General features: G+C 37.6%; 3 protein-coding genes across 5 annotated transcripts in view; 1 reads left to right on the top strand and 2 right to left on the bottom strand.

The window, feature by feature from the left end:
* The window catches only part of rg (rugose), a 397734-nt gene extending 396312 nt beyond the window's left edge, over positions 1–1422 (bottom strand). Inside the window, exon 1 of the mRNA XM_053760674.2 lies at positions 1139–1422. Within this exon, the coding sequence (XP_053616649.1) occupies positions 1139–1297 (159 nt within the window). The 5' untranslated portion in view covers positions 1298–1422. The remainder of the gene's footprint in view (positions 1–1138) is intronic.
* A 1632-nt stretch (positions 1423–3054) lies between these two features.
* On the top strand, positions 3055–12267 carry Septin2 (Septin 2). 2 transcript variants are annotated; one of them, XM_053760668.1, is made up of 9 exons: positions 3055–3181; positions 3562–3679; positions 4732–4874; positions 5335–5521; positions 7729–7847; positions 8637–8829; positions 9467–9630; positions 9735–9872; positions 10051–12267. In XM_053760668.1, exons 1-9 carry the CDS (start codon positions 3152–3154, stop codon positions 10216–10218), a joined length of 1260 nt encoding a protein of 419 aa, XP_053616643.1. In that variant the 5' UTR covers positions 3055–3151; the 3' UTR covers positions 10219–12267. The 2 variants fall into 2 exon arrangements, with proteins under 2 accessions (XP_053616643.1, XP_053616644.1); XM_053760669.1 differs by lacking the exon at positions 3055–3181 and adding an exon at positions 3475–3493.
* Positions 12268–13613: 1346 nt separating this feature from the next.
* The window catches only part of LOC128678835 (GAS2-like protein 3), a 67647-nt gene continuing 58781 nt past the window's right edge, over positions 13614–22479 (bottom strand). For both annotated transcript variants that reach the window (XM_053760666.2, XM_053760667.2), the window contains exons 4-10: positions 18852–18976; positions 18127–18268; positions 17636–17837; positions 16695–16738; positions 16259–16371; positions 15820–15948; positions 13614–15568 (exon numbers count right to left, since the gene is read on the bottom strand). In XM_053760666.2, the coding sequence (XP_053616641.1) occupies positions 14642–15568; positions 15820–15948; positions 16259–16371; positions 16695–16738; positions 17636–17837; positions 18127–18268; positions 18852–18976 (1682 nt within the window). In that variant the 3' untranslated portion in view covers positions 13614–14641. The remainder of the gene's footprint in view (positions 15569–15819; positions 15949–16258; positions 16372–16694; positions 16739–17635; positions 17838–18126; positions 18269–18851; positions 18977–22479) is intronic.

The raw sequence follows: 22479 nt of genomic DNA, 5'->3' as shown, positions 1-22479 counted from the left end.
ACATCGCTGATGTAGGTACCTACCTACCTATGTAACACGCAAATATTCCTTGCAATAGTGGTGAGGTTTTGTCATGCCTTCTTCATTTCACACAGACAAATCATTGTTATTATACAAACTATTCAGGTTCGGTGAAGGAAAACATCGTGAGGAAACCTGCACACTGGTTGATTCTTATTAACTTGTGTGTGAAATGGAGAAGGCAATGGCAAACCACTCCATTAATAATGCCAAGAAAGTTATTGTGTGTGTTTCATTCCACGTAATAACCACGACCCTCAGCCATGAGGAATACGACTATGAAATTCAGGTTCAATGATCTCGATGTGTTATTTACTGGGAGCCAGTGGATTCTGCAGGTGGGCAGGGCCTATCTACCTACCTTATTCATAGACTCATTGTTTGACTATGTAAGTCATAATGTGACAAAATGTTTGATTATCTGCTAACCTATCTAAAGCCTACTGATAGTTATAATAAGACAGGTGTACGAGGTAGTTAATCCTATATGATAAGACTGTCGCACGATCCCCAGATTCCTTTACCTTACCAAGTACAGTACAATATAACATAATTTAAAAGTTAACTGCTACAACACTACACATACCTACATAAAACTTCAGTCAGTACATAATATACTTACCTACAATTTCAAGGTAAAAGTAAAACCACGTCATACCTACAATAACATTCAGAAATTAGCGAACGGCGGCCGTTTAGAAATCATACACTTACGACAATTTATGGACAAGAAATATAAAAAAATAATGATCAATTTTACTCAAGACATGACTTGATACGAGCGGCAGGCACGCAGCAACGATATATCAAAACAAACAGTGCTAGCCGGCCGCGACTGTCCTAGCTGGCCGCGCGACCGATTCACGATCAAATGCGATCGATAAAAACAATGAAAATAGACGCGCCACTCCAACACATCATAATCACAATATCTCATATGTAACACCACGTTCCAGTCACTTAAAATAATTTCATCCTATAAGATTCCAATAAATGTGAATAAATTAAATCCAATGCACGACACTGCAATTTTCCAAGACGATTCTAATAAGTCTTCGCGTAACCTTCCTAAAGTAATTACCATGTAATATGAATGCGCATTAAATCTACTGCTTACCAGATGAAGCACGGTGTTCACCACCTCCCTGTTGGTCACCTGTCCAACTTCAATAAGCCCGATAAGAACTGCAAATTTCAGGCTATCATTTGTCGTCATCCTGACGACCTCTTCAGGTCTCTTGATATCACTAAACGGCGGTGATTTTAGGTCCGCCATGGTTAATTGTGTCACAAAGCACTAGTTCACAATTTTAATATTCACTCGCGACGAAAATAATCAAGAAAACATCATCACTTCGGCTCACATGATAACACACCAAAGTCGCATTCTGCCATTTTGGATTCGAAGTGTTGCCAGGTTTGGGTTGACAGTAATTTTCCCTAACGATGACTTTAATACGTGCAAGGGCAAATTACCCATACTAAATTATTATATACTATATTATTATATACTATATTATTATTATGTTTCTCCTTTTAAAACTTCACGGCTTAAAGTCCGGTCCTTTTGAGAGGCTTGCGTGGGGATATGGATCCAAGACGTAGAACTAGATATAGATAGAATAGATAGAACTAGATAGATAGCTAATATCATAAACAGCTAAGTCCTACGAGTATCTTGACAATTATATATCTACGTTTGCACTATCGTCGCCTACAATCTTACGACTTACCTTCTATCTTATCATCTATCTCTTTATCCTATCTTAGTAACTGGGGAAATATTTGGCGTTAACCCTTACTGGGTTAACCCTTACTGGGTTAACGCCAAATATTTCCCCAGTTACTTCCGAAAAGTCCGGCTTAAACCTATCTACTTATAATAAGTTGGGTTTGTGCCGGAATGTTTGAAAAGATACTTTGGAAAATACTACGCAAAATCTATGCTTGCACGCAAACCGCGTAGTTGTTTTACATTCAACCGGAAAATTTGATTTTTATTTGTTCTTCATCAAGTCTTGCAATGCAACATTGCTGTTGTTGATAGTGTTTAAAGGCATAACTAAGACAACTATACTTATTTTCCGATGATAAATCAATGAAATGTAAATAATGTTGACTAAGATTAAAGCATTTGTTTTACTTTTCATCAGAAATGTATTCGTAAAATGTTAATACCTAGGTTTATTAGGCGAATACTGAACTATTGTATGATGTGATGTCTACTATTGTGTGTGTGAAAAAATTGGACGCTTGAGTTTTTATTCGTATTGTAAATTCATTCTAGATACAAAAATTAATATTTAATTTTTGTATTTATTTAAAAATGAAGTAATAAAAAAACATTTATTTATTACATTTTGATATAGAAACAGAAAATACGAATAATTTTACATTTTATTTTAGAAAGAAAGAAAACATTTGCCAAAAACATGAGTACAAATAGGCAAAATGAATTAGACCTACACGTTTTACCGAATATAGGTATGCAAATATAATTAAATAAAGAAGACTATCCACTACAAATCCAAAACAAAAAAGAATTATAATGTACTTATACTAGCCCTAAATTCTATCCGAGTCTATCATTAAAGAAATCATTTAAAGTATAATAACATTTATCAGTTAATAAAGACTTGGTGCTTTTTAAATAGATTTAAATTTAAGCTTTTATATTGATTTGGAATTTTGTTGTAAATTTTCGGTGCCATACATACTATGCTATTTATTACAATCATAATTCTCATGTTCGGGTTTAGTTACCGGAATTTTATGGCAAAATCAATCACATGGCAACTAAATACTAGCGTCATCATAAGTAAGCATGGGCAACAACATTATAAAATAAAATTCACTTAGCTCCGGTTTAAGCATATTCAATATTTTTCAAATATTATTATACATTTAATAGAATCCAGTACCGTGAACATTTATATAGTTTTTATTTATTTGAAAGTAACAATTAAGATATTAAAAAGTGTTTAATTTAAATTTATAATTTAACAATCAATAATTATTGTAAATTATTGTTTTGTTTTTGTTAAGTTGGTTAAACTGTCTACTGTCAAACAAGTAGAACTGACTTCACTCTGAAACAGTCAATTCATTTCATTCAGTCAATCAAATAATCATGGCGGCTATGGATGTCGAGCCACCAAAAGTAAGTACAAAATTGTTTTTACCGTGTTTTGTGTGCTTTACCAATGAATTATGTAGTATATATTTTCTACCTTTTATATTTCTCTATACACTTGTGATGTGTTTTTCTTAATAAAAATAATATTTTCTCTAGAAATTGATGCATTGGGCGTTGCTCTATCGCCCAACAATTACAATGAGAAAGTGGGTTTACTCGGTCCATATTCGACTGAGGACCAACGGAAAAAGTTCTCCAAGAACCTGTTGAAGAATGTAAACAATATGTTGTTGTAAATTGTTTATCTTTGTATGGATAACAAACATTACTTGTGAGGTTGTATTCAGTTACCATTGTATCAGTTTAGTGTTGGTTCAGAGTACTTAATTATGGCTTTCTTTCAGCTGGAGCAAGCGATGCGAACCCTAAAGTTGTCAGGGCATGTCGGTTTCGACAGCTTGCCTGACCAACTGGTGAACAAGAGTGTCCAGAATGGATTTGTATTTAATATTCTGTGCATAGGTGAGTGATTCATTAAATTACAATGTTAGTTGTTAATCACCCACGTCGTTTGGTGCAGTTTATCTGTTTACCTTGGCTGATGTTTCGACACCTCACTGGTGGGCTTATCACATTTGTTTTATGTTGGTTTACATTTGCCATTAGTCACTGCACAATTTATAGAAATAGTGTAGGCAGTTTTCCCAATGCTGGTTGTATCAATTAAATTTTAATGATCTATAGTTATAGCATATGATAGTGTACAATAAATATGCAATTAATTTTATTTGTTCAAATTTTTAATATACTACTGGTGACTTTGTAATATACTAGATGCACCCTGAGGTTTAACACTCGTGGGAACTTCGGGATAAAAAGTACCCTATGTGTTATTCCATATTTTCCACCCTTGTACCAAATTTCATAACAATCAGACCAGTCGATAGTGTGTGAAGAGGTAACAAACTTCCTTTCGCATTTATAATATTAGTTGGGATTTAACTGGATGTAGACAGTTTAAGAAATACAATTTTTGTGGATAGTATGTGGTTGTAATAATGTGCTGCTCTGAATTCATATATCATACTAATGTTATGATTGTGACAGTTTGTGAGAAATTATTTGATTTGGGGTGTAGCTCATTGTTCATACTATGTAACATGAAGGTCAATTAAATTCCTAGGGTTTGATAAAGCATCTGTTGTAATTCCATGAAAAATTTAAGCATTTTGGAAAAAAAAGTACCTTTTTGGCCTTGTAACATGAAAAGCATGTCACAGAAAAGATTTTTGTTATCATTTAATTAAAACTGAAAGTCTTAACAGATTAGACACTGTTAATGCTGTTATGTCTGTAAACTTAAAATAATTTTAAATTTAGGGCCCCTTCAAATGCTTAGCTATCCATAAGGGTTCCATCTACAAAAAAAATATGAGAATACAAATCATAAAGATGATTGTTTGAGTTATCACAAACACATGACACAGTTGTCTTTTTTAAAGTAAAAAAATCATCAATAATATTAATTTAATTATATTATTTACTTTAACTACAAGTATTGTAATATCTGGCAGGTGAGACGGGCCTTGGCAAGTCCACCCTTATGGACTCCCTGTTCAACACTAATTTCGAGTCGTCTCCGAGCCCTCACAACTTACCCACCGTCAAGCTGAAAGCTCATACATATGAACTGCAAGAGAGCAATGTCAGACTTAAGGTGTGTATTGGTGATGTTGATAGAAAATAAACTTTCTGAGTATTATGGTTGAAGTAGTAGTATATGGTATTATGGTTAAGACTGGGCGAAGTGGAGAAGAATATTAAGAATGTTGAATCTGGACTCCAACACTTTACTAGGAATTTAGAATTGATAGTAATTACCACTCATGCCTTTTTTAACAAGCATTCTCCACCTTCTTGCCTCTTCCCACTTTGGAAGTTGCAGTAGATTTAGTGCAACACCTGTTGTTTGTTACCTGATCAACTAATCTTCTTGAGAAGAATTAGCGTACCTTTAATCCTGGAAAAATAAATGCTTCCATGAGTAATTAACGCGGGCGGGGCCACTGCTAGCCAAAAGCTAGTACTATAAAATTGAATGAGAAAAAGTGCCTGTGAACATCTAATTTCTGAATAAATGCTTTGATTTTAAAAAAAGAATGTTGAATTTAAACTAGCTGACGATCTGCGACACTGTGGGCTACGGAGACCAGGTGAACAAGGAGGACAGCTTTAAAGCGGTGGTGGACTACATCGACGCCCAGTTCGAAGCGTTCCTTCAAGAAGAACTCAAGATCAAGCGCTCGCTCGCCGCCTACCACGACAGCCGCACGCACGTCTGCCTCTACTTCATCTGTCCCACCGGTCAGTTCTATTGCTCTATAGGGGCACTCACTATAATTAAGTTTAAGTTGGGTGAAATGGTCCCAGAATGTGAGGACAGATCGGTCGGGTGCCCTGCACTGGCGTTGCAGACTAAAAAATAATAAAAGAACAAAGTATATCTGGTGGTGGTCCAATGGTTAATAAATTCGCTTGTGAACTTAACGGTCCCAGGTTCGAATCCTACTTGTTCCATGAGTTTGCATTCGAATCTGGTTCGCCTCCGATGTTAAGGAGGTCAGTAATTAAAATAGTAATCCATAAAGAGCATGGTGTGTAACCATGGCCGTATTTAGCGTTTGACATGTATTTATTTTATGACAATCGGTCCAGTCGGTAGATTTTGCGTGATAGAGTAACAAACATGCGTACACACATACATCCTACAAATTTTCGCATTTATTATATTAATAGGAAGTAGAATTAGTAAGACTCATTTCCTATTTACATTAAAATCTTGGTAACGATTGAATGACTGCTTATATTAGTTTTGCAGCTACTGCGAAGAATGCTGGTTATATTATTGAAGGTTCACTCTCTCCAGTATTTAGAGTAATGTAGTAGCATATTGACCCGTGTCCGCGATGTTGTCCGTCTGTCCTTGACATTAGCCATTGATATTCAGAGTTTGACAGTATGCCGGGCGCGTACAACACACGAAGCCCACTGGGACGCGGGTCTTATAACGGGGTTTATAGATTTCACTGTTCTATTTTTGTTTTGAGTCTTCATAATGTAATTCTTAAAAACACTTAACACTTATAAAATATATATACTAGATGGGGGAGTTATCCCAAGAATGAATCTCTTTTAGTTAAAGTATTAAATATCTGAAAAAATAAAAATAATTGTGTTTTATTGTCAATACAAGTTACTTATGCATTTGTGACTACAAAATATCGGTTAAACTTGTCAGCCCTTCAGAAGTTATGAAAAAAAATCAGCTGTACACACTCAAAAATTGGAAAGTTTAATGCATCATTAATTTTATTACGATTTCCTGGAATGATAGACAACAGCTAATTGTAGTACAATCGATCAAGCAATAAGTGACGGCCTTAATGTCTTAATGCATCTGGGTCGCCGCGCCGGTCGGCTCCTTATATATACCTATGATAGTTAATAAGGACGAGTGTGTATGAATGTGGTGCAGTTTGTACTTGTGGAAAACTAGTTTTCCATCATGAATATTCGGTCAAATAATTTGTAGAAGGTGGGATTTATTTTATACACCGCCTTGCTTGCCTCCATTTGTTAAATTTTAGCAATTCATTTAATGAATCTGATGCAATAATGTGTCAAATATAGGTACAATTATATTATATTATTTTCATATTAATAAATTTTTTAATATGAAAATAATATATATAGTGTGAATGTTTCACGGATTATTATCCATGAAACATTCACACTTTATAATATTCGAAAGGATTTGATTGGAATAGATTTCTTTAAAAATAATTAGTATCTATGTACTAATGCTCCATATTTAATTTTCCCATAAATATGCATATAAGCCAATCAAGATGTGAATGAATAACATGACGATATAGTTTAAGAATTTCATGTATTAAAGGGTCAACAATGATATAGAATAGAATAACTCGTACGGAATCTATAACTTGCAGCAATGTCAACAAGTGTTTGTTTGCTTGTTGTTGGTCAGTAAACAGACTATTATTCACTTGGCATTGTTTGTGTAATGGCCAGGCATAAACGTTTAAGATTAAAAATGGGTGACTTACTGCCCTCAATAGCTTAAATGTGACATTAAATTTAAATAGTCTTAATACTTCACCATATGAGAAGATAGTAGCCTGCTACCCGTCTGACTCAGTGGTCTGGTCATCCGCCTTATTTACCTACTGGCCATACTTTATTTCCCATTGTATGTAAACCTAAACTTCTTACGACTTAGGAAAATTAATAGGTGAATAGGTTTTCGTGGCGTGGCCCTGTACTGCTCCATATCCTCCTATAGATGTCGTACGATAGCATTCCCAAATATGCTTGACATCAGCAGACAGATGGTTGTAAAATCCCAGTTTTTGTTGACCGTCACGGCGTTACAGCCCTGAATGCGCGTTGAATGTTTGAGAGAGAGGTGTATAAGTTTTGGACTTTATATGAAAGAAAGAATTATTCAAATTACAGTGATCCATTTTATTGAATGTTGTTTCATGTTGCAGGACACGGGCTCAAGTCCATCGACTTGGTCTGCATGAAGAAGCTGGACACCAAAGTCAACATCATCCCCATCATTGCGAAGGCAGATACTATTTCCAAGACTGAGCTCCAGAAATTCAAAGTATTATAGCTTTCCTTGTGTTTGAATACCTATATCATACAATACTTGTTTCCGGTGAAGGAAAACTTCGTCAGGAAACTTGCACACTGGCGTGTCTGCGCCTACTGCTACTATATGGCGGTATTCGTAAAAAACATGTTATCAAAATCAAATCATTCAGAAATTAGGTCATCACAGGAATTCATCATGCATCACAAATGATATTTATCAAAGCTACAAACTACTAGCATTTCGGAACGACCACTGCTGTTAGGTGCCTTTAGGCGACTTTAATGAAATTGACACTGGTCTGATTGGACTATCTAGATAATCTACATTACCGAGCCTGTTACCTACTATAAACAAGTTAAAGCATACTGTAAACTAAAATATGTTTTCTCTTTCTGACAATTTCAAATATTATAAAGTGATTTTGATAGTGATGAAACAAATTTTAGCTTATTAACTTTTTTATGAATAACGGGGCTAAAAATAAATGAAATATAGCGTTTGTCCAGTAACCAACATACTTTGATATTGGTTTCCTGTTGTGACTGTGTGCATCATAACATGGATTGCTCGATGCTCTGTTTATGCCATGTACATTTGTTGACACTGCTACTAACCACTTTGTAAATTAAAACCAGACACAGTTATAAATTTCAAAATTTTAGGATAAAATCTTAACAATTTATAAATAACTAACTTTTCCGATGTGGGTTGACGTCAGGCAGCCTGACCCCAGATGTCGCCCCACGCCATGCATGAAACTGAGACGAGAAGACAAATTTAAATTTTGATGTTTTGCAGTCAAAGATAATGCAAGAACTGCAAGCCAACGGCGTGGAGATCTACCAGTTCCCTGTCGACGATGAGTCTGTCTCCGAGATGAACACCAGCATGAACTCCCACATCCCGTTCGCGGTGGTCGGCAGTACCGACTTCGTCAAGATCGGGAATAAGACTGTGCGCGCTAGGCAATATCCTTGGGGAACCGTGCAAGGTAAGATATCCCTGTTCCTATGAGGCCCTAGTACTTTTCGCATATTCTGTTTGTGAGTCGGCCGTACCGACTTCGTCAATACTAAGACTACCCGACTCCTATGGGATTATGCAAAGTGAGATATTCTTGTTGGTCATGATAGCCTAGTACGACAGTAAATCTGTTCAGTGTACTCGCAAGGTATAAAGTAGGCAACCCTGCGGAAGTAGATTCAATTTTAAGTATTTTTTTGTCGTTAATCCCAAGTAATTACTAACTAAACTAGTAAATAAACTAAACTAATATTATGAACGCAAAAGTAAGTTTGTTTGTTACCTCTTTACGTATTATCTACTGGACTGATTGTTATGAAATTTGGTACACGGGTAGAATATAACCTGGAATAACATATAGGGTACTTTTTATCTCGCAATTCCCATGGGAGCGAAGCACCGGAGCGTAGCTAGTATGTTATATGTATAATTTGGATTTGCGATTGCGATTGAGTGGTAATAAAGAATAGATATAAAGCACTATTAACCAAACAGAATGTATGAGAATCAAGCTGACCAGTTCTCCCTGGCAGGACCCGTTCACGTGTTGATGCATGGCCGTCGAACAAGTGTATGTGGTAATAGCATTTGGCTACAATTTCCAGTGGAGAACGAATCGCACTGCGACTTCGTGAAGCTGCGCGAGATGCTGATCCGCACCAACATGGAGGACATGCGCGAGAAGACGCACGCGCGCCACTACGAGCTGTACCGGCGCCGGCGCCTGCAGCAGATGGGCTTCACCGACGTCGACGCCGACAACAAGCCGGTCAGTTCACTTTTTTTTGCCTCTCTTTCTCTTAAAACGGGTTGTAAAATATATAATTCGATGGTGTTTGAATTTTTGTCTGATTTACCGATTTTTATTTTCAGGTGTCATTCCAACAGACATTCGAGCAAAAGCGTAGCGCTCATTTGGCGGAACTTCAGCAGAAGGAAGACGAAATGAGGCAGATGTTTGTACAGAAGGTCAAGGAAAAGGAGGCCGAGCTCAAAGAGGCCGAGAAAGAGGTTACTAGACTTTTCTTTTGGTGGAGCTTTTTCCACGGCGATAAGAATTTAAAAATAGCGAAATACCTAGTGATTTTGAACAGACTTTAAACTTTCAGCTTTATTAAATTTTGACTCTCCTCTGAAATTTCACAATATTTTAAATTGAAATAAATTGACCAAAAATGACGTCTTCCAGCTGCACTCCAAGTTCGACAAGCTGAAGAAGGACCACACGGACGAGAAGAAGCGGCTGGAGGAGCTCCGCAAGAAGATCGAGGACGACACCATCGAGTTCACCCGGCGCAAGCAGCAGGCCGCCGCCGCGCACCACACGCTCACACTCGGCAAGAGCAAGAAGAAGTAAACAACTCCCCGACTCCCGCGCTCCCATGCGGCCCTGGTACCCCGCGCCAGTAAGCGGTCATGTCTTGCGATACCATTCGCGTTGCATACCAAATGTCGCCTATCCTTTCGTTTTCATAACAAGTGAAGTGGGAGAGCATTAATTGTCAAAATACTTTGTAACTTCAACAATTTTAACATGCATACGTGGGTTTACCATAAAATATACAAATGACTTGTAAACTAGTGTTGCCGGATTATCGATAGTTTAAAAGTCGAAAAAGGCATATTATCGATAGTGTACCTAGTATATTATTGCGAATCGATACTATTAATAGTATTTTACACTACACTTTATACTATCGATAGCCTATAGATATGATATTGATAGTAAACTATCGACAAAACTGCAACACTATTGTAAATCTGAATTTGTAGCTGGCAAACTCTTACGTACGTTTGTGATGATTAGGTATGACAAGGAAGAAAAATCTCAATCCCAATGCCTAATAATAAATATCGCAATGATATTCGCATAAACATTTTAGAAATCTAGTAATGGTGAAATTTAATCAATAATATTTGCTCCTTTTACTATGCTTACTGTGGAACAAGTATAGAAGTGTGCATTACAAGTTTAAAAGGCCTATTATATGGCGTACTACGTCTTTTAAATTAGCTTATACTGACGCAAAACTCACAGTCATATGAGATTGCTACGATTGCTAGCTTTTATATAGCTTCTCAGTCTAATTTGATACGCTAGACCAGAATTCTCGTCGCGTGATGTTATGGAATCGTATTTTATTGATTTTTTGACTGATTTTACTTAAGTCATTTCAAACTGATATCATTCATAAATTTCGTGTAGTTTTTTAGGTTAGATGGGTTAGGTTATTCAGTGCACAAAGTTTAAATATCACATCGCTTGCCTGCGTTTCATATTTACATCGTAATTATTCATGGGGTTCATATGTTTATTATTGATATTTTTTTTGCATAATTACGAAAGAGCATACGTTTTGCCAAGTTTTTTGTACAACCAACCCTACCTACTACCTACCAACCAACCCTAGTAATTTTAAACCTATAATAGGTAATTCGGCCAAATGACTAACACTTTAGTGCGGTTATACAACTATCTACCAAATGTATTAAATTTAATTATTATTTACATTAAAATAGCCGTATTTTTTATTATAAGGAGGGAATATTCGATCACGTTTCAAATATTTAATGTGAAGAACATATCTAAGTGTTGAACTTCCTACAATTACGGTTACGCATAATACTAATATTTTCAATGTTTGCAATGTAATATTTACTGAACATAATAAAATTAACTACGAGAAACGTGGTCGACTATTTATTTAGAAAGTAAGTTTTATATGAAATGAAATATAGTTGTGTTTAAATAGTTTATTGTGAATGCGCCACACCGCTTGTAACAAAATTACCCTCGACTGTGTATGACTAGAGGTTACTATAATTATATTGAGAAGTCATTGCAAGACTACCCATGTACCAATTTTGTACCTTATATTAGGCCATTGTCTACAGGTACGTATAGTAATAGATAGCGCAATTTTTCCGCCATATATTTACGTTAAAATTCGATGATGAATTTTGATATTCTGTACATTTACTATATTTGAATATTATCTATATTCTTTCAAAAAACTGTCTACTTGGGAAATAGAGACATTACTAGTTGTAACATTTCTTTTGAGTCGGGTTAAGGAAAGTGATTGATCTTCCAATCCTAGCGTTGTCTATTAGGATATGACTCTGTGGTTATGCATTACAATCCAAAATGTTCGGTATTTTATCTACAAATAGAAATAAGTAAATATTTCACATTAATCACTTACGTACGACTGCTCTCTAATTAATTTATATCTATGAACAAGTGGAGCATCTTTAATGCACGTTCCGTATTGCATTTATTCTTTCATTCCTAGTTTACGATGATTTTATATATTTTTATATTATTTCTTTACCTAACTGAGGTATACAATAAAATTATAATATGACGAAAATATACGTTTTCTCGTGATGTCTTTTAACAACAGATTGTCTTTTTGTCAGATTAAGATACTTTGAGCCTTTGACGTCACAATGGCAAAGATCTAGTAAATTGAGGCTTGTATAACGTTTGAAACAAACTTCGTCACACGTTGATTCTAGAGCAATTAAAAATAACAAATAATAATATGTTGTGTAATACATCATTTTAGGTACAAAAACTCACGTTCCTATACATTCCATATTTCAACATTTTTAACTGGTATAAGTGGTGGCAAAAATCCGCATTTTTCTTTTGATGAGCCGAATGAAAGATATGTTTCATATCTTTCATTTTGGTACTCTAGTCTTTAGTTTTCTGTGTTTGTCACGAAGTCCATAGCATTTTCTGTGTACGTCAAACATAGATTAGACGAGCGATATCTTGAAAGGCTTGGGCAGTTCGTAGCACATGGGCTTGAACATCTTGTAGTAGGTGTAGCGGCGCCGGAGCGGCGGCACCTCCGCCTGGCGGCGGGCGCGGCCGCGGCACTGCGGACGTCACAACATTAACACGGGTTGCTTATACGGGTTCAATATATTAGACAGTGACAAAGCATGAAAGTTTCCAATTTTGTTCACCGGGTATAATATCCTTGTGACTGTGAGTTAAGTCTGTATTTTCAGTTATCAAAATAAATAATTTATTTTAACTTTATGGTGGAGAAAATTTCCACTTTCGATCCATTTGAATTCCATACAAACAATAATACCATGACCAGTTCTTACCTTCTTCCATTTGGGTGATTCCCATTTCCCTTATGCTTTGTGACACGATTGTGAACAATTTATACCATTGTGTATTTATTTTGCAAAATTGACTAATTGTGATACTATTTTATGGTATGATGATAATATCTAGTTTATGAACCTAGGTTCAAAACGTATTGAATCTTGTGAGTCTTCCACGCCGCATGCTACGAGTAGTAAAACCCTGCATGTCTATTACTAAGTGATTGTAGGTAACTATGCTCTTTATGTGCTTTTGTATACCTCCTGCCTAAATACATGACTTAAAACGCAAAGCAATTGCTAAAATAGGCCTTATTTGACAAAGACTGCACTTAGAACAAATTGTACCAACAATAGGTTGCAGTTGCGTTGCAAGATTGTGAAACACATTGAACTTAATTGATTGTAAACTTAGTGGCCAAAAAGTTTATTGGTGATGCTTATTCTTAAGCATTGCTAACTTTAGCCAGAAGTTTGCTATTGCAGTGCTGTGCCGTTATTACAAAAGGTGAACGGAATGGTGCGAGGCAGATGTAACACGCTCAATGTCCTTGAATCGATTTTTATAAACATTCTTTGTTTACTGAGTGTGTTTTCTACCTTAGAATTAAAACCAGCAAATAATATTGATATCAAAGTTTATTATCAACCATACATAATTAACCGTTGGCACTATATTGCAATAGGTAGGTAGATTGGCAGTTACACGATCATCACTTATCATAGTATCGATAATAATTCGAAGCTCGAGGGACGCGCTGCTGTCAAACTCGATTCGGATTCAATGGCTCTTATCTCTCGATACAACTGAATGTATCGTCGCTAGCCATGTATCGATAAAGACTAAGTTTAACAGCATCGCGCGCGGTAACGATTATAAAGCGAGAGATAGAAACGTTTGAACTCTTAAAACTATTCGTTGATATCACTACAAGTGTCGAAATCTGAATCTAGCGTCTTCAAAAGAGTAAATAGTCACCAATACATCGTTAGGAATAACAAGGGCACAATAACTAGCTTGAACAGATGACATTCCCCACGATCACTTCAGTTATTAGTGTAAAAAAGTATTAAAGATTTTTTATTTATTTTTAACAAGGCTTTGTCTAGCTAGTGCTCTATCTACTGGGTGCAAAAATACTGTATAATCTAATGTTTCGTATCAAAATATAGGATGTGTGGATATTGACGAGTTTGTACCGTAAGGTCATAAGTCACTTGTTTTAAACCTACAAGATCCCTCTCACATATGTATGGTTGCAGAGATTTTAACGCTAATCTAATTGGAAGATCTGTATACCTAATGGTTCTTAATATATTGTCAATATTAGGGATATGGCTGTTATTCCTTGACAATGAAAAACTATATTCACACTAAAATAAAAAATATTCGAATTATTGCAATTGGAAATCATTAAATTAATAATATTATGAATAATTAACGTTACAAATTATCATTAGAAAACGATCCATTATGACTAGTCCCCGAGGCCGTCGGGCATGAACATGAATTAAATTAAAGCGCCTACTCACTACGACATGATGAGATTGCTCGGAGATCTGACTGTTCACTGATGATGGAATCTCCTTAGCTTAATTAAAGTCGAGTTTTAAAACTAGTGGAATGAGGAGAACTATCTCGTGCCAGATTATCTCGGGGGGACTTCGCGCGGCGGCGGACTTCGGTATTTAGCTTTGATGTGCAAGAATGGCTTCTTGGGCGAGGCTTCGTCGGCGATGCTGGCGGCCAGCGACAACCTGATGCTCTCTTCAATGGCGGCCTGGGTCATCGGTCCGTTTGTGCTCAGCGAAATGCTCTTATTTAGAGGCTTGATGTATTCCACGGGCGCGGCGAGGCTCATGCTTCGAGTTTTTTTCGCGTAGCCGTTCACAGACAATGGTCGTTTCGGCTCGTTGGTCGGGGTGGAAGCCAGGCTTTGACTGCGAGTTTTTCGAGTGATAGAGGTCGCCGTCTCTGTGGAAGTAGTCGCCGCGCTGAGGCTTTTTTTCTTAGCTTGATTCAGTCGGTCGGTCCCACAGAACGGTTTCTTCTCATCCTTCACCACGGCGAGGCTCATGCTCCGCGACTTCTTCGGCGTATTATTGACCAGAGACGCAGAGGTGAGTGACTTTCTATATTCTACTGGCGGTGTTTTGACTGTCCTGCCCGTCGGGGTGTTGGGCGTGCTAAAGCTAGGTGCGGACTGTTTTCTAGTGCGTGCCGGAGTTTTGTTCTCATCCTGTTTCAGGGGCAAGGTCAAAGCGGACCTTAATTTATTTTTGGGGGTTGAAGTTCGGCGGATATCCGGGGAGCTTTTTCCGCTAGACCGGGGTCTTTCGACGGGTGAAACTTTGCCGCTGATCGAGGAGGCTTTGCTGTCTACGGGTGAAAGGGTGCCAGCGAGGCTGGTGGCGGGTGAGAGGGTGTCGGCGGGAGGCGGGGACACGGGCACGGGCAGCACGCGGCGCGCGCCGGTCACGAGGCGCACCTGGCAGGGCTCGTGCCGCGACAGGAAGTGCTCCAGCGTGTCCCAGCCACCGCCCACGCGCACCATCATGTGCCGCCCCTTCAGCAACTGAAACGACAAAACTGTTAGTGCTTGCTTTAGAAGAGTCGCTCTGCTGGAATTTCAGTCACAATCGAGACTATATTGTTTTGCGTTCACCATCAAAGCTCATATTATAATGTACTTATGTGAAATTGCATTTAAATAAAATAGTAGTAGTGGATAGATGATGAGTCAAGACCATAGATCGAGATCCCCCTTCGGCAATCCAGGTATGGAGTTTTTTGTCGTGACTTATCAAATATAAGATGAGAAGTTACCCTGATGAAGACATTCCTGCCGGCGATGTTGTAGCGTCCCTCGCCCACCTTCTTGACCTTGAGCAGCTTGGAGCACTTGCCGTCGCCGCAGTTACAGCCACGCTCCATCAGCCGCGTCACCAGTTGCACCTGATTAAAGGAAAAACAATTTAGTAATTTGGACTGCAAGTAAAACATATGCATAGACTGTAACAGCTAAATCGATTCACTTCATAGTTTTTGCCTGAAGTTTTCTGAATTTTGAATGATTTCTTATTTTTCGAACAGACAATACGAGGTTTTGCAAATGTTTGTTTATGTTTATTCACTTGAAACATAGCGCGAACAGATTTTACGTATAAATAGATAATTGTATGAACTTACATGTTCCGCCAGGAGTATGGCATGTAAACATTATAGAATCTTTATGAAAATGAAATTAAAATTCGACAATAAGTACCCTCTTGTCCAGTTCGTTAGTGGGTTTGAGCGGCACGTCGGAGTCCGTGCTGGCGACCGTGCCGCCGGACCTGGTGCTCTCGTTGTCCACGTTGTCTACCACCGACAGTTGTGCTGCACAATAAACGATTATATTCATGAGGATTTAATAGTTTCCACATGTACATCTTGACAAAGTATTTGTCATCAACCAATCAATGCTTGCTTTAGAAGATTCGCTCATGATGTCTAGACAATAACGGTAATTTTAAAAACAGATTTAAAAATACCGTTGTTAGATCATGAGGACATTTACTTTGAAGAATAAGCTGCGGTGTTTGCTGCACTGTTTCTTCTACTCGCTGTATATCATTACTTTATTATACATTTAATACATACTGAATTTTGAATTTACATAATTGATTTTATTTACAAATATTTAATCTTACACTACTTACTATCATTAGGATCTGGAGTGGTAGGCGGCTCGTCAAGAATAGATCTGGAAAAATAATGTTTGTGTTATTTATGTATCACTGTGTTGGAATAAATAAAATCGAAAGTTTAACTTAAATTTTACATATATTATCTATATCATCAATACATATAATAAAATTGAAGAAAGGTCAAATTTGTACATTGGATATTTTTTTAAAATTCTTAATAGAATATACTTAGTTACTGATATAGATGACGAAAATATAGTTTTGGAAAATTTTGTCTGTCTGTCTGAACGCGCATCACTCGAAATGTACTGGACTGATTTGCTTGAACATTTCATCCCGGTAAATCGTCAGGTTCCCGTAGGATAATTGAAAAACTAATTATAAATCAATAATTCCTTGGAATCCCAGGTTAACATACAGATTTCATCCCGGAAAATGAGGAGGGTCCTGTAGGAAATAATACTAATAGGAAGTAATACAATTTTCAAGATAAAAAGCTGAAAATTGGCACACTTACTTTTTGTAGGAAATAACAGTAATAGTAAATACAAAAAAATCTTTCATTTACGTTTGTGGTTAATAAAAAGCCGGGTCGTAAAACGTCATGGAAAATGGGACGGCACGCGTTGCAGAAAGCGGGAAATGGGAAGGAGACACGTAGTGGGAAACAGGACGGGACACATTACAAAAAACATGATGGCATGTAGGAAACGGTACGGGATATCTACTTTACATTACATAGCAAGTAGCAGGATTGGGCAAGTTTGCGGGACGAGACACGCAGCGGGAAACAGAAAATTGAACTAAAGATGAGAAAAAATGCAGTCTTACAGAGTATGCGATAAAAAAATTACTGAGATTTTGGCTATGAAATTCACGCGGATGAAGCCGCGGGCAAAAGCTAGTTAAAAAATAAAATCATCTGTTGCTTCAGATCGTTGGTATACACTAACTTGTCTTGTCCGGGCAAGGGCGAGGCGTCCCTGAACTGCCAGCCGGCGCCGGACATGGCGGAGTCGAGCCCCGAGTCCCTCTCTTCCATAGCGATCTCCTTCTCCAGCTGCACCAACCCTGGAGGCTCGATGTTGAACTTGGTGGCCAGGCGCGCCACCTCCAGCAGGCAGAGGATGACTTGTCGGGGCTGATTGTGTAACACTGGAATTTGAAATATATCAGGAATAAATTAGGGCGCATAACTAACGCATATTCGGGACTTAGCTTGAACCTATAGCTAACATTAATATATTTACTCTGCCTTTGCTCCACTTTTTACGCTTCACCCAAAATTTGACTGGAAGAAACTGCGCTAATTCATGTTTGAATACCTAGTATGTCGTAGCTTATGTTTCTTTAAATGGTGCAATAACGAGTTCATCTATCTAACTATCGTTGGAATGGTCCAACGAACACCCTGAGATTGCAAGTAAGTAGCAGAGACTCTTACCAAGGTCATCGCTCTCAAATAGGAGGTTCTCGTGCACGCCGAGCTCGCGACAGAAGGTGATGAAGTTCTCTGTGTTGTCTCGCGAGAAGAAGCTGCGGCGCGCCGCGCGCTGCCAGCAGCGGCCGCGGATGGCGGGCACCGGCTGGAAATACAGGATTATTTAGAGGTACAGCAAATACCTACTTACTGGTGAAAACGGAGTAGAGTATATGGAAGTTTTCTTGTACAGAGAACGAGTCAGAAAACTTCCATAAGCTTTTGGCTCAAACATCTCTCTCTCTCTCATCTGAGCATTTTTCATCATATCTCTGCAGCAGAGACATGACTGAGCTTTGACATTTTATAGCAGCTATAAAATGTCGAAGCCCAGTCTGCTGGCGTTTACATGTTGTAGTTATATGAAATAATCCTGTAGGTATCTCTTTGTCCGAGATCCCGTATGTACGGCCACATTTCATCACCGCACCTTTCACCATCGACTCATCCTTTCACCTTGGACGACAAAGTTTCACGTAGAATGCGCTTCAAAAGTAACATCTACTAATACTACTCTGAGATTGTGGTATGAACTCCATAGCATCATCGAAGACTGCAACATGGGGTTCTTCAAAAAGGGCGTGAAAATATTCAGCGTCAGCAACGCGCGTCTGACATCCCTGGTTTTACTTTCCATCTGTTGGCCAACATGCTTGTCTACTTCGTAAGATTAAGACTAAGGCACTCACCCCTACAATGAGCCCCTGGTCCAGCGCCTCCCTGGCGCGGTCATGGATAACAGCCGCTAGCTGACAGAGCTCCGCGCCGTTGTCCAGCGCGTCCAGAAAGTTCTCGCCCGTCAGGTACGTTATGCCTGGAACAAATCATGATCATTGTTAGGAGTGTTATCATCAAGATACAACATGTTAGGACTTGATACAGCTACAGTATCACGTCTATAAAGACGTAGGGAAGGTAAAGGCGAAGAGATAACACATAGGGGTAGACTGAACCAAGAGTTGCAAAACTTGAAGGTCACGTTTAGCTGTATAGGTGCTGTTAGCGGCTTATTAGTGGAATTAAGATTACAGCTACAAATCTTTTATTTGAAAGACCTAATGGAGACCAGGCATAACGGCTTAATCAATGTAATGGGAACCTCCTCCAAATGCTAATATAAACATTATAATTATAACTAGACATAGTATTCTATTCACTGTATAGAAACTTCAGTATCATTTTCTACTTATCTACCATCTACTTACGTAAATAACTTTGTTACCGCTCCATAAACTTCATACAGCCCATTCCAATCTTTATTGCATTAAGGTATAGGTAATTCATTATATCAAAAGGACTTCCTTATACATACCCGTGCCCTACAGGCGGATTAATGCGTTTGCGAAATCGATAATCGGCTAATCTACAATATTATGTTGTGTTTACGATGCAGTCGGCGAGCTTAGAAGTCACTCGGAGAGTGGAACGATCGCTATTTACAACACTGAATGGTGTTAACTGCTGCTCTATTTGGTGTGTACCAAATAAACTCGAAAACTACTTAACCGATTTTGATGAAATTTGGTACATACACATATATCGGTTATCGCACTACCACATAAATAAACAGACAAATCTGCACATTAATTAGTAGATATATCTGATTTTGGACGAACCGTAAAACAGAAAAGGTGATTTCAACTTTTAACACCGACTGAAATCAACTTTGTTCTTTAGCCCATGCCAAATATAGTTATTCTCAAGTTGAAGCTTTAATAGCTTGCTGCACATAATATGCGTGTAGATGGAGTAGAGTACCGTCGTGTAATGAAGAACTGTCTAGTTGCATAGTCTCTGGCACACTGGTGCATTGGAGCACGTAACTGGCAGTGGTCTAGGTTTGTCTGTCCGTTAGATAACCGATACATAACTTGGCGTTTTTTATTCGCATTCCGTTTTTACACACTTTTTAATCGGAAAACTTGAAGGCACTGGCGTAAAACCTGTGTTAATAGCCATAATTATACCCGCCTGCGTAACGGATGAATATTCCATGTTGTATTTAACGGTTCTTTCTGTGATTAGATAAAAGGACTTTTATTACAAGCTAGATGTAGCCGCTATTAAGGCGATGGTGATACATCTGCACACTAGCGCCACTTTTTTACCAATTTCTTTTATTGGCGAAAACTGAAAAATCCGTTTTCCAAATTATTCTACGCTAGATAAAGAAATTTGTACATATTACATTCAAAGTTCTCGTTATATGATAACACCAAACCCATAGTTCAAGCCAATCAAGCTGGCAGGCTTGTGGCGCCCTACAAGCCAGGCCAGGTCACGAGATCGGCCGCGAGACGGCGCCACTGTCGTGAAAGTTCAACCTCCACGTTTGGAAGCCATTACTGCTGGACCAAAACAATCGTTATCTTTGCAGAAAGTCAAAACAAATCACTAAAAGGATTAATTGCGGGTGTGTTGTAAATTAGACGTGGTGTGTATCGGAATCTGTTTTAGATTTGAAAAATTTTCTGTATTTTGAGATAACTGTATGTCCGACTGTAGAATGATGAACCGATTTTTTTTTTAAAGTCTGTCTATTTACAATTTTAAATTCCCTCTCCGGCAGCTTATTTACTTGCTCCACGTAGATTGGCTAGCATCCATTTCGTTCGTGTAAACTTAAAATTCCTCATGACAGATTCGCAAACTTTACTGCACCATCCCAAATGTTTACAAAATGCAGTAATTAATTTCACCCGGGTGACAGCAATCCGGATTAAACGGCGAAGAGCTGGATATCTTGCACATAAAATGAAAAGTTACTTTTATCTTTATTCCTTAATTCGTTCTCAAAGACTTGATATAACTCTTATTTATTTTATTTTTATTTAATCCATAAATATTAATAATGAGTTGTGTGAGGTGGGTTAGATTCCTGACGTTGTCTCTTTGCGCTGATATTACTATGTACATTATGTACTTTTATATATTATTAGAAAAAACATTGTAAGAAACAATAATGGTAAGCCCTTCTGGCATGATAGGGATCAACACTATTCAAATGAGTTTATTTCGGCATTTCTTCTCATAAGTGGTTGTTCGAAATGCCAGTAGTTTGTAGCTTGTGAGTAATAACTATAAATATAAAAATTGACGAGAAAAAGTGCCTGTGAAGGTCTAATTTCTGAATAAATGATTTCAATTTGAAATCTAGCAAAGGTGGATAGACTGTCGATGACTATGTGTTTCGAACCTTGATTAATTAAACAATTTCGTTTGAACCCTACAAGAAGAAATCTTATTGTGTTGTTTCAAGTTAGATTTGGTATAGGTAAAACAGTTCGGGAGGAAGTTCTAGAAATAAAATTATTTTTCCGTTGTTATATGACGACGAAAGCTTACCTCGCAAATTACCTAGTGACCATTTGTGAAAACTTTGTAGCTTGTAAAAATTATTCTTGTCAACCAGACAGATAAGCGCGGGTGTTACTTATAATAAAACTTGCAATTATAATAATGTAGTGATAAATGGATCTTCTTTACCACCGGTCCATCATTTTAAGCCTGTAATGTGTTTACCCTTGAAATGAAGTCGTTAATGCAGGTACAAGCAGTCACTTAATATTCAGGCAGTTACCCTGAGCCGCGCCTTGGTCGTGCCATGCTGCTGTACTCGGGACTGAGCTTTTTGTGAAGACTTATAATTGCGCTTACGTGACTTGTACTGTAAGCACTGTTGATGTATTGGAAACCTCCACCGAAAGAGGGTAAAGGACACGTATGAGTAAATACAAATCAAGAAATTTTCTATCCTATCCAATAATTGTGAATTCGATACCGGTGTATCGAATTCGCGGCGCAGTTAGAATACATAGGTATTACTTTTTATATATCGTCTCTGCAATAGTTGTAATAAATCACTTTACTGGTTCACTTGTCTGATCACTGATGAACACAGACCTCTCTTCATTTATGCCGTCCCTCTCTATCCCGTGATATTCTTGTTAATATTATGTTGAATTTATTCACAAAAATAAACATCATTCATAAATCGTTTCAAATTGGACCCGCCACACACATCGCTAAACCAGTCTATATCGTGGCGACCATTTATCATTTACTTATTCCGCATAAGGCTTTATATTTATTATTTAACCGTTACTTTTAATTCCCGCGATCAGTTAACTAAAGCATTGTAATTATGTCCAAGAAAGGTCGTAATTATTAAGTTATGTAAATGATATACGTACCTATATCGTTTACAACGTTTATGGAGGAAACTCGAAGATATTTCAGCTTTGAATATTTCAACTTTGGTCGAAAAAAATGCAATTTACAACGAGCTCGACTCCTCATGGTATGACATCAGAAGTG

The sequence above is a fragment of the Plodia interpunctella genome, chromosome 20 (assembly GCF_027563975.2).
Source record: "Plodia interpunctella isolate USDA-ARS_2022_Savannah chromosome 20, ilPloInte3.2, whole genome shotgun sequence".
In the NCBI taxonomy this organism is placed as follows: Eukaryota; Metazoa; Arthropoda; class Insecta; order Lepidoptera; family Pyralidae; genus Plodia; species Plodia interpunctella.
Note: the sequence above shows the minus strand (reverse complement) of the source record. Positions and strands in the feature narration are given on the sequence as shown.

Excerpts from the sequence above, each read along its gene's own strand:
- Septin2 (XM_053760668.1), top strand. The coding sequence starts at position 3,152 with ATGGCGGCTATGGATGTCGAGCCACCAAAA. Across the intron at positions 3,680-4,731 it reads ATTTAATATTCTGTGCATAG|GTGAGACGGGCCTTGGCAAG; the intron begins GTGAGTGATTCA and ends AATATCTGGCAG. Across the intron at positions 8,830-9,466 it reads TCCTTGGGGAACCGTGCAAG|TGGAGAACGAATCGCACTGC; the intron begins GTAAGATATCCC and ends TACAATTTCCAG.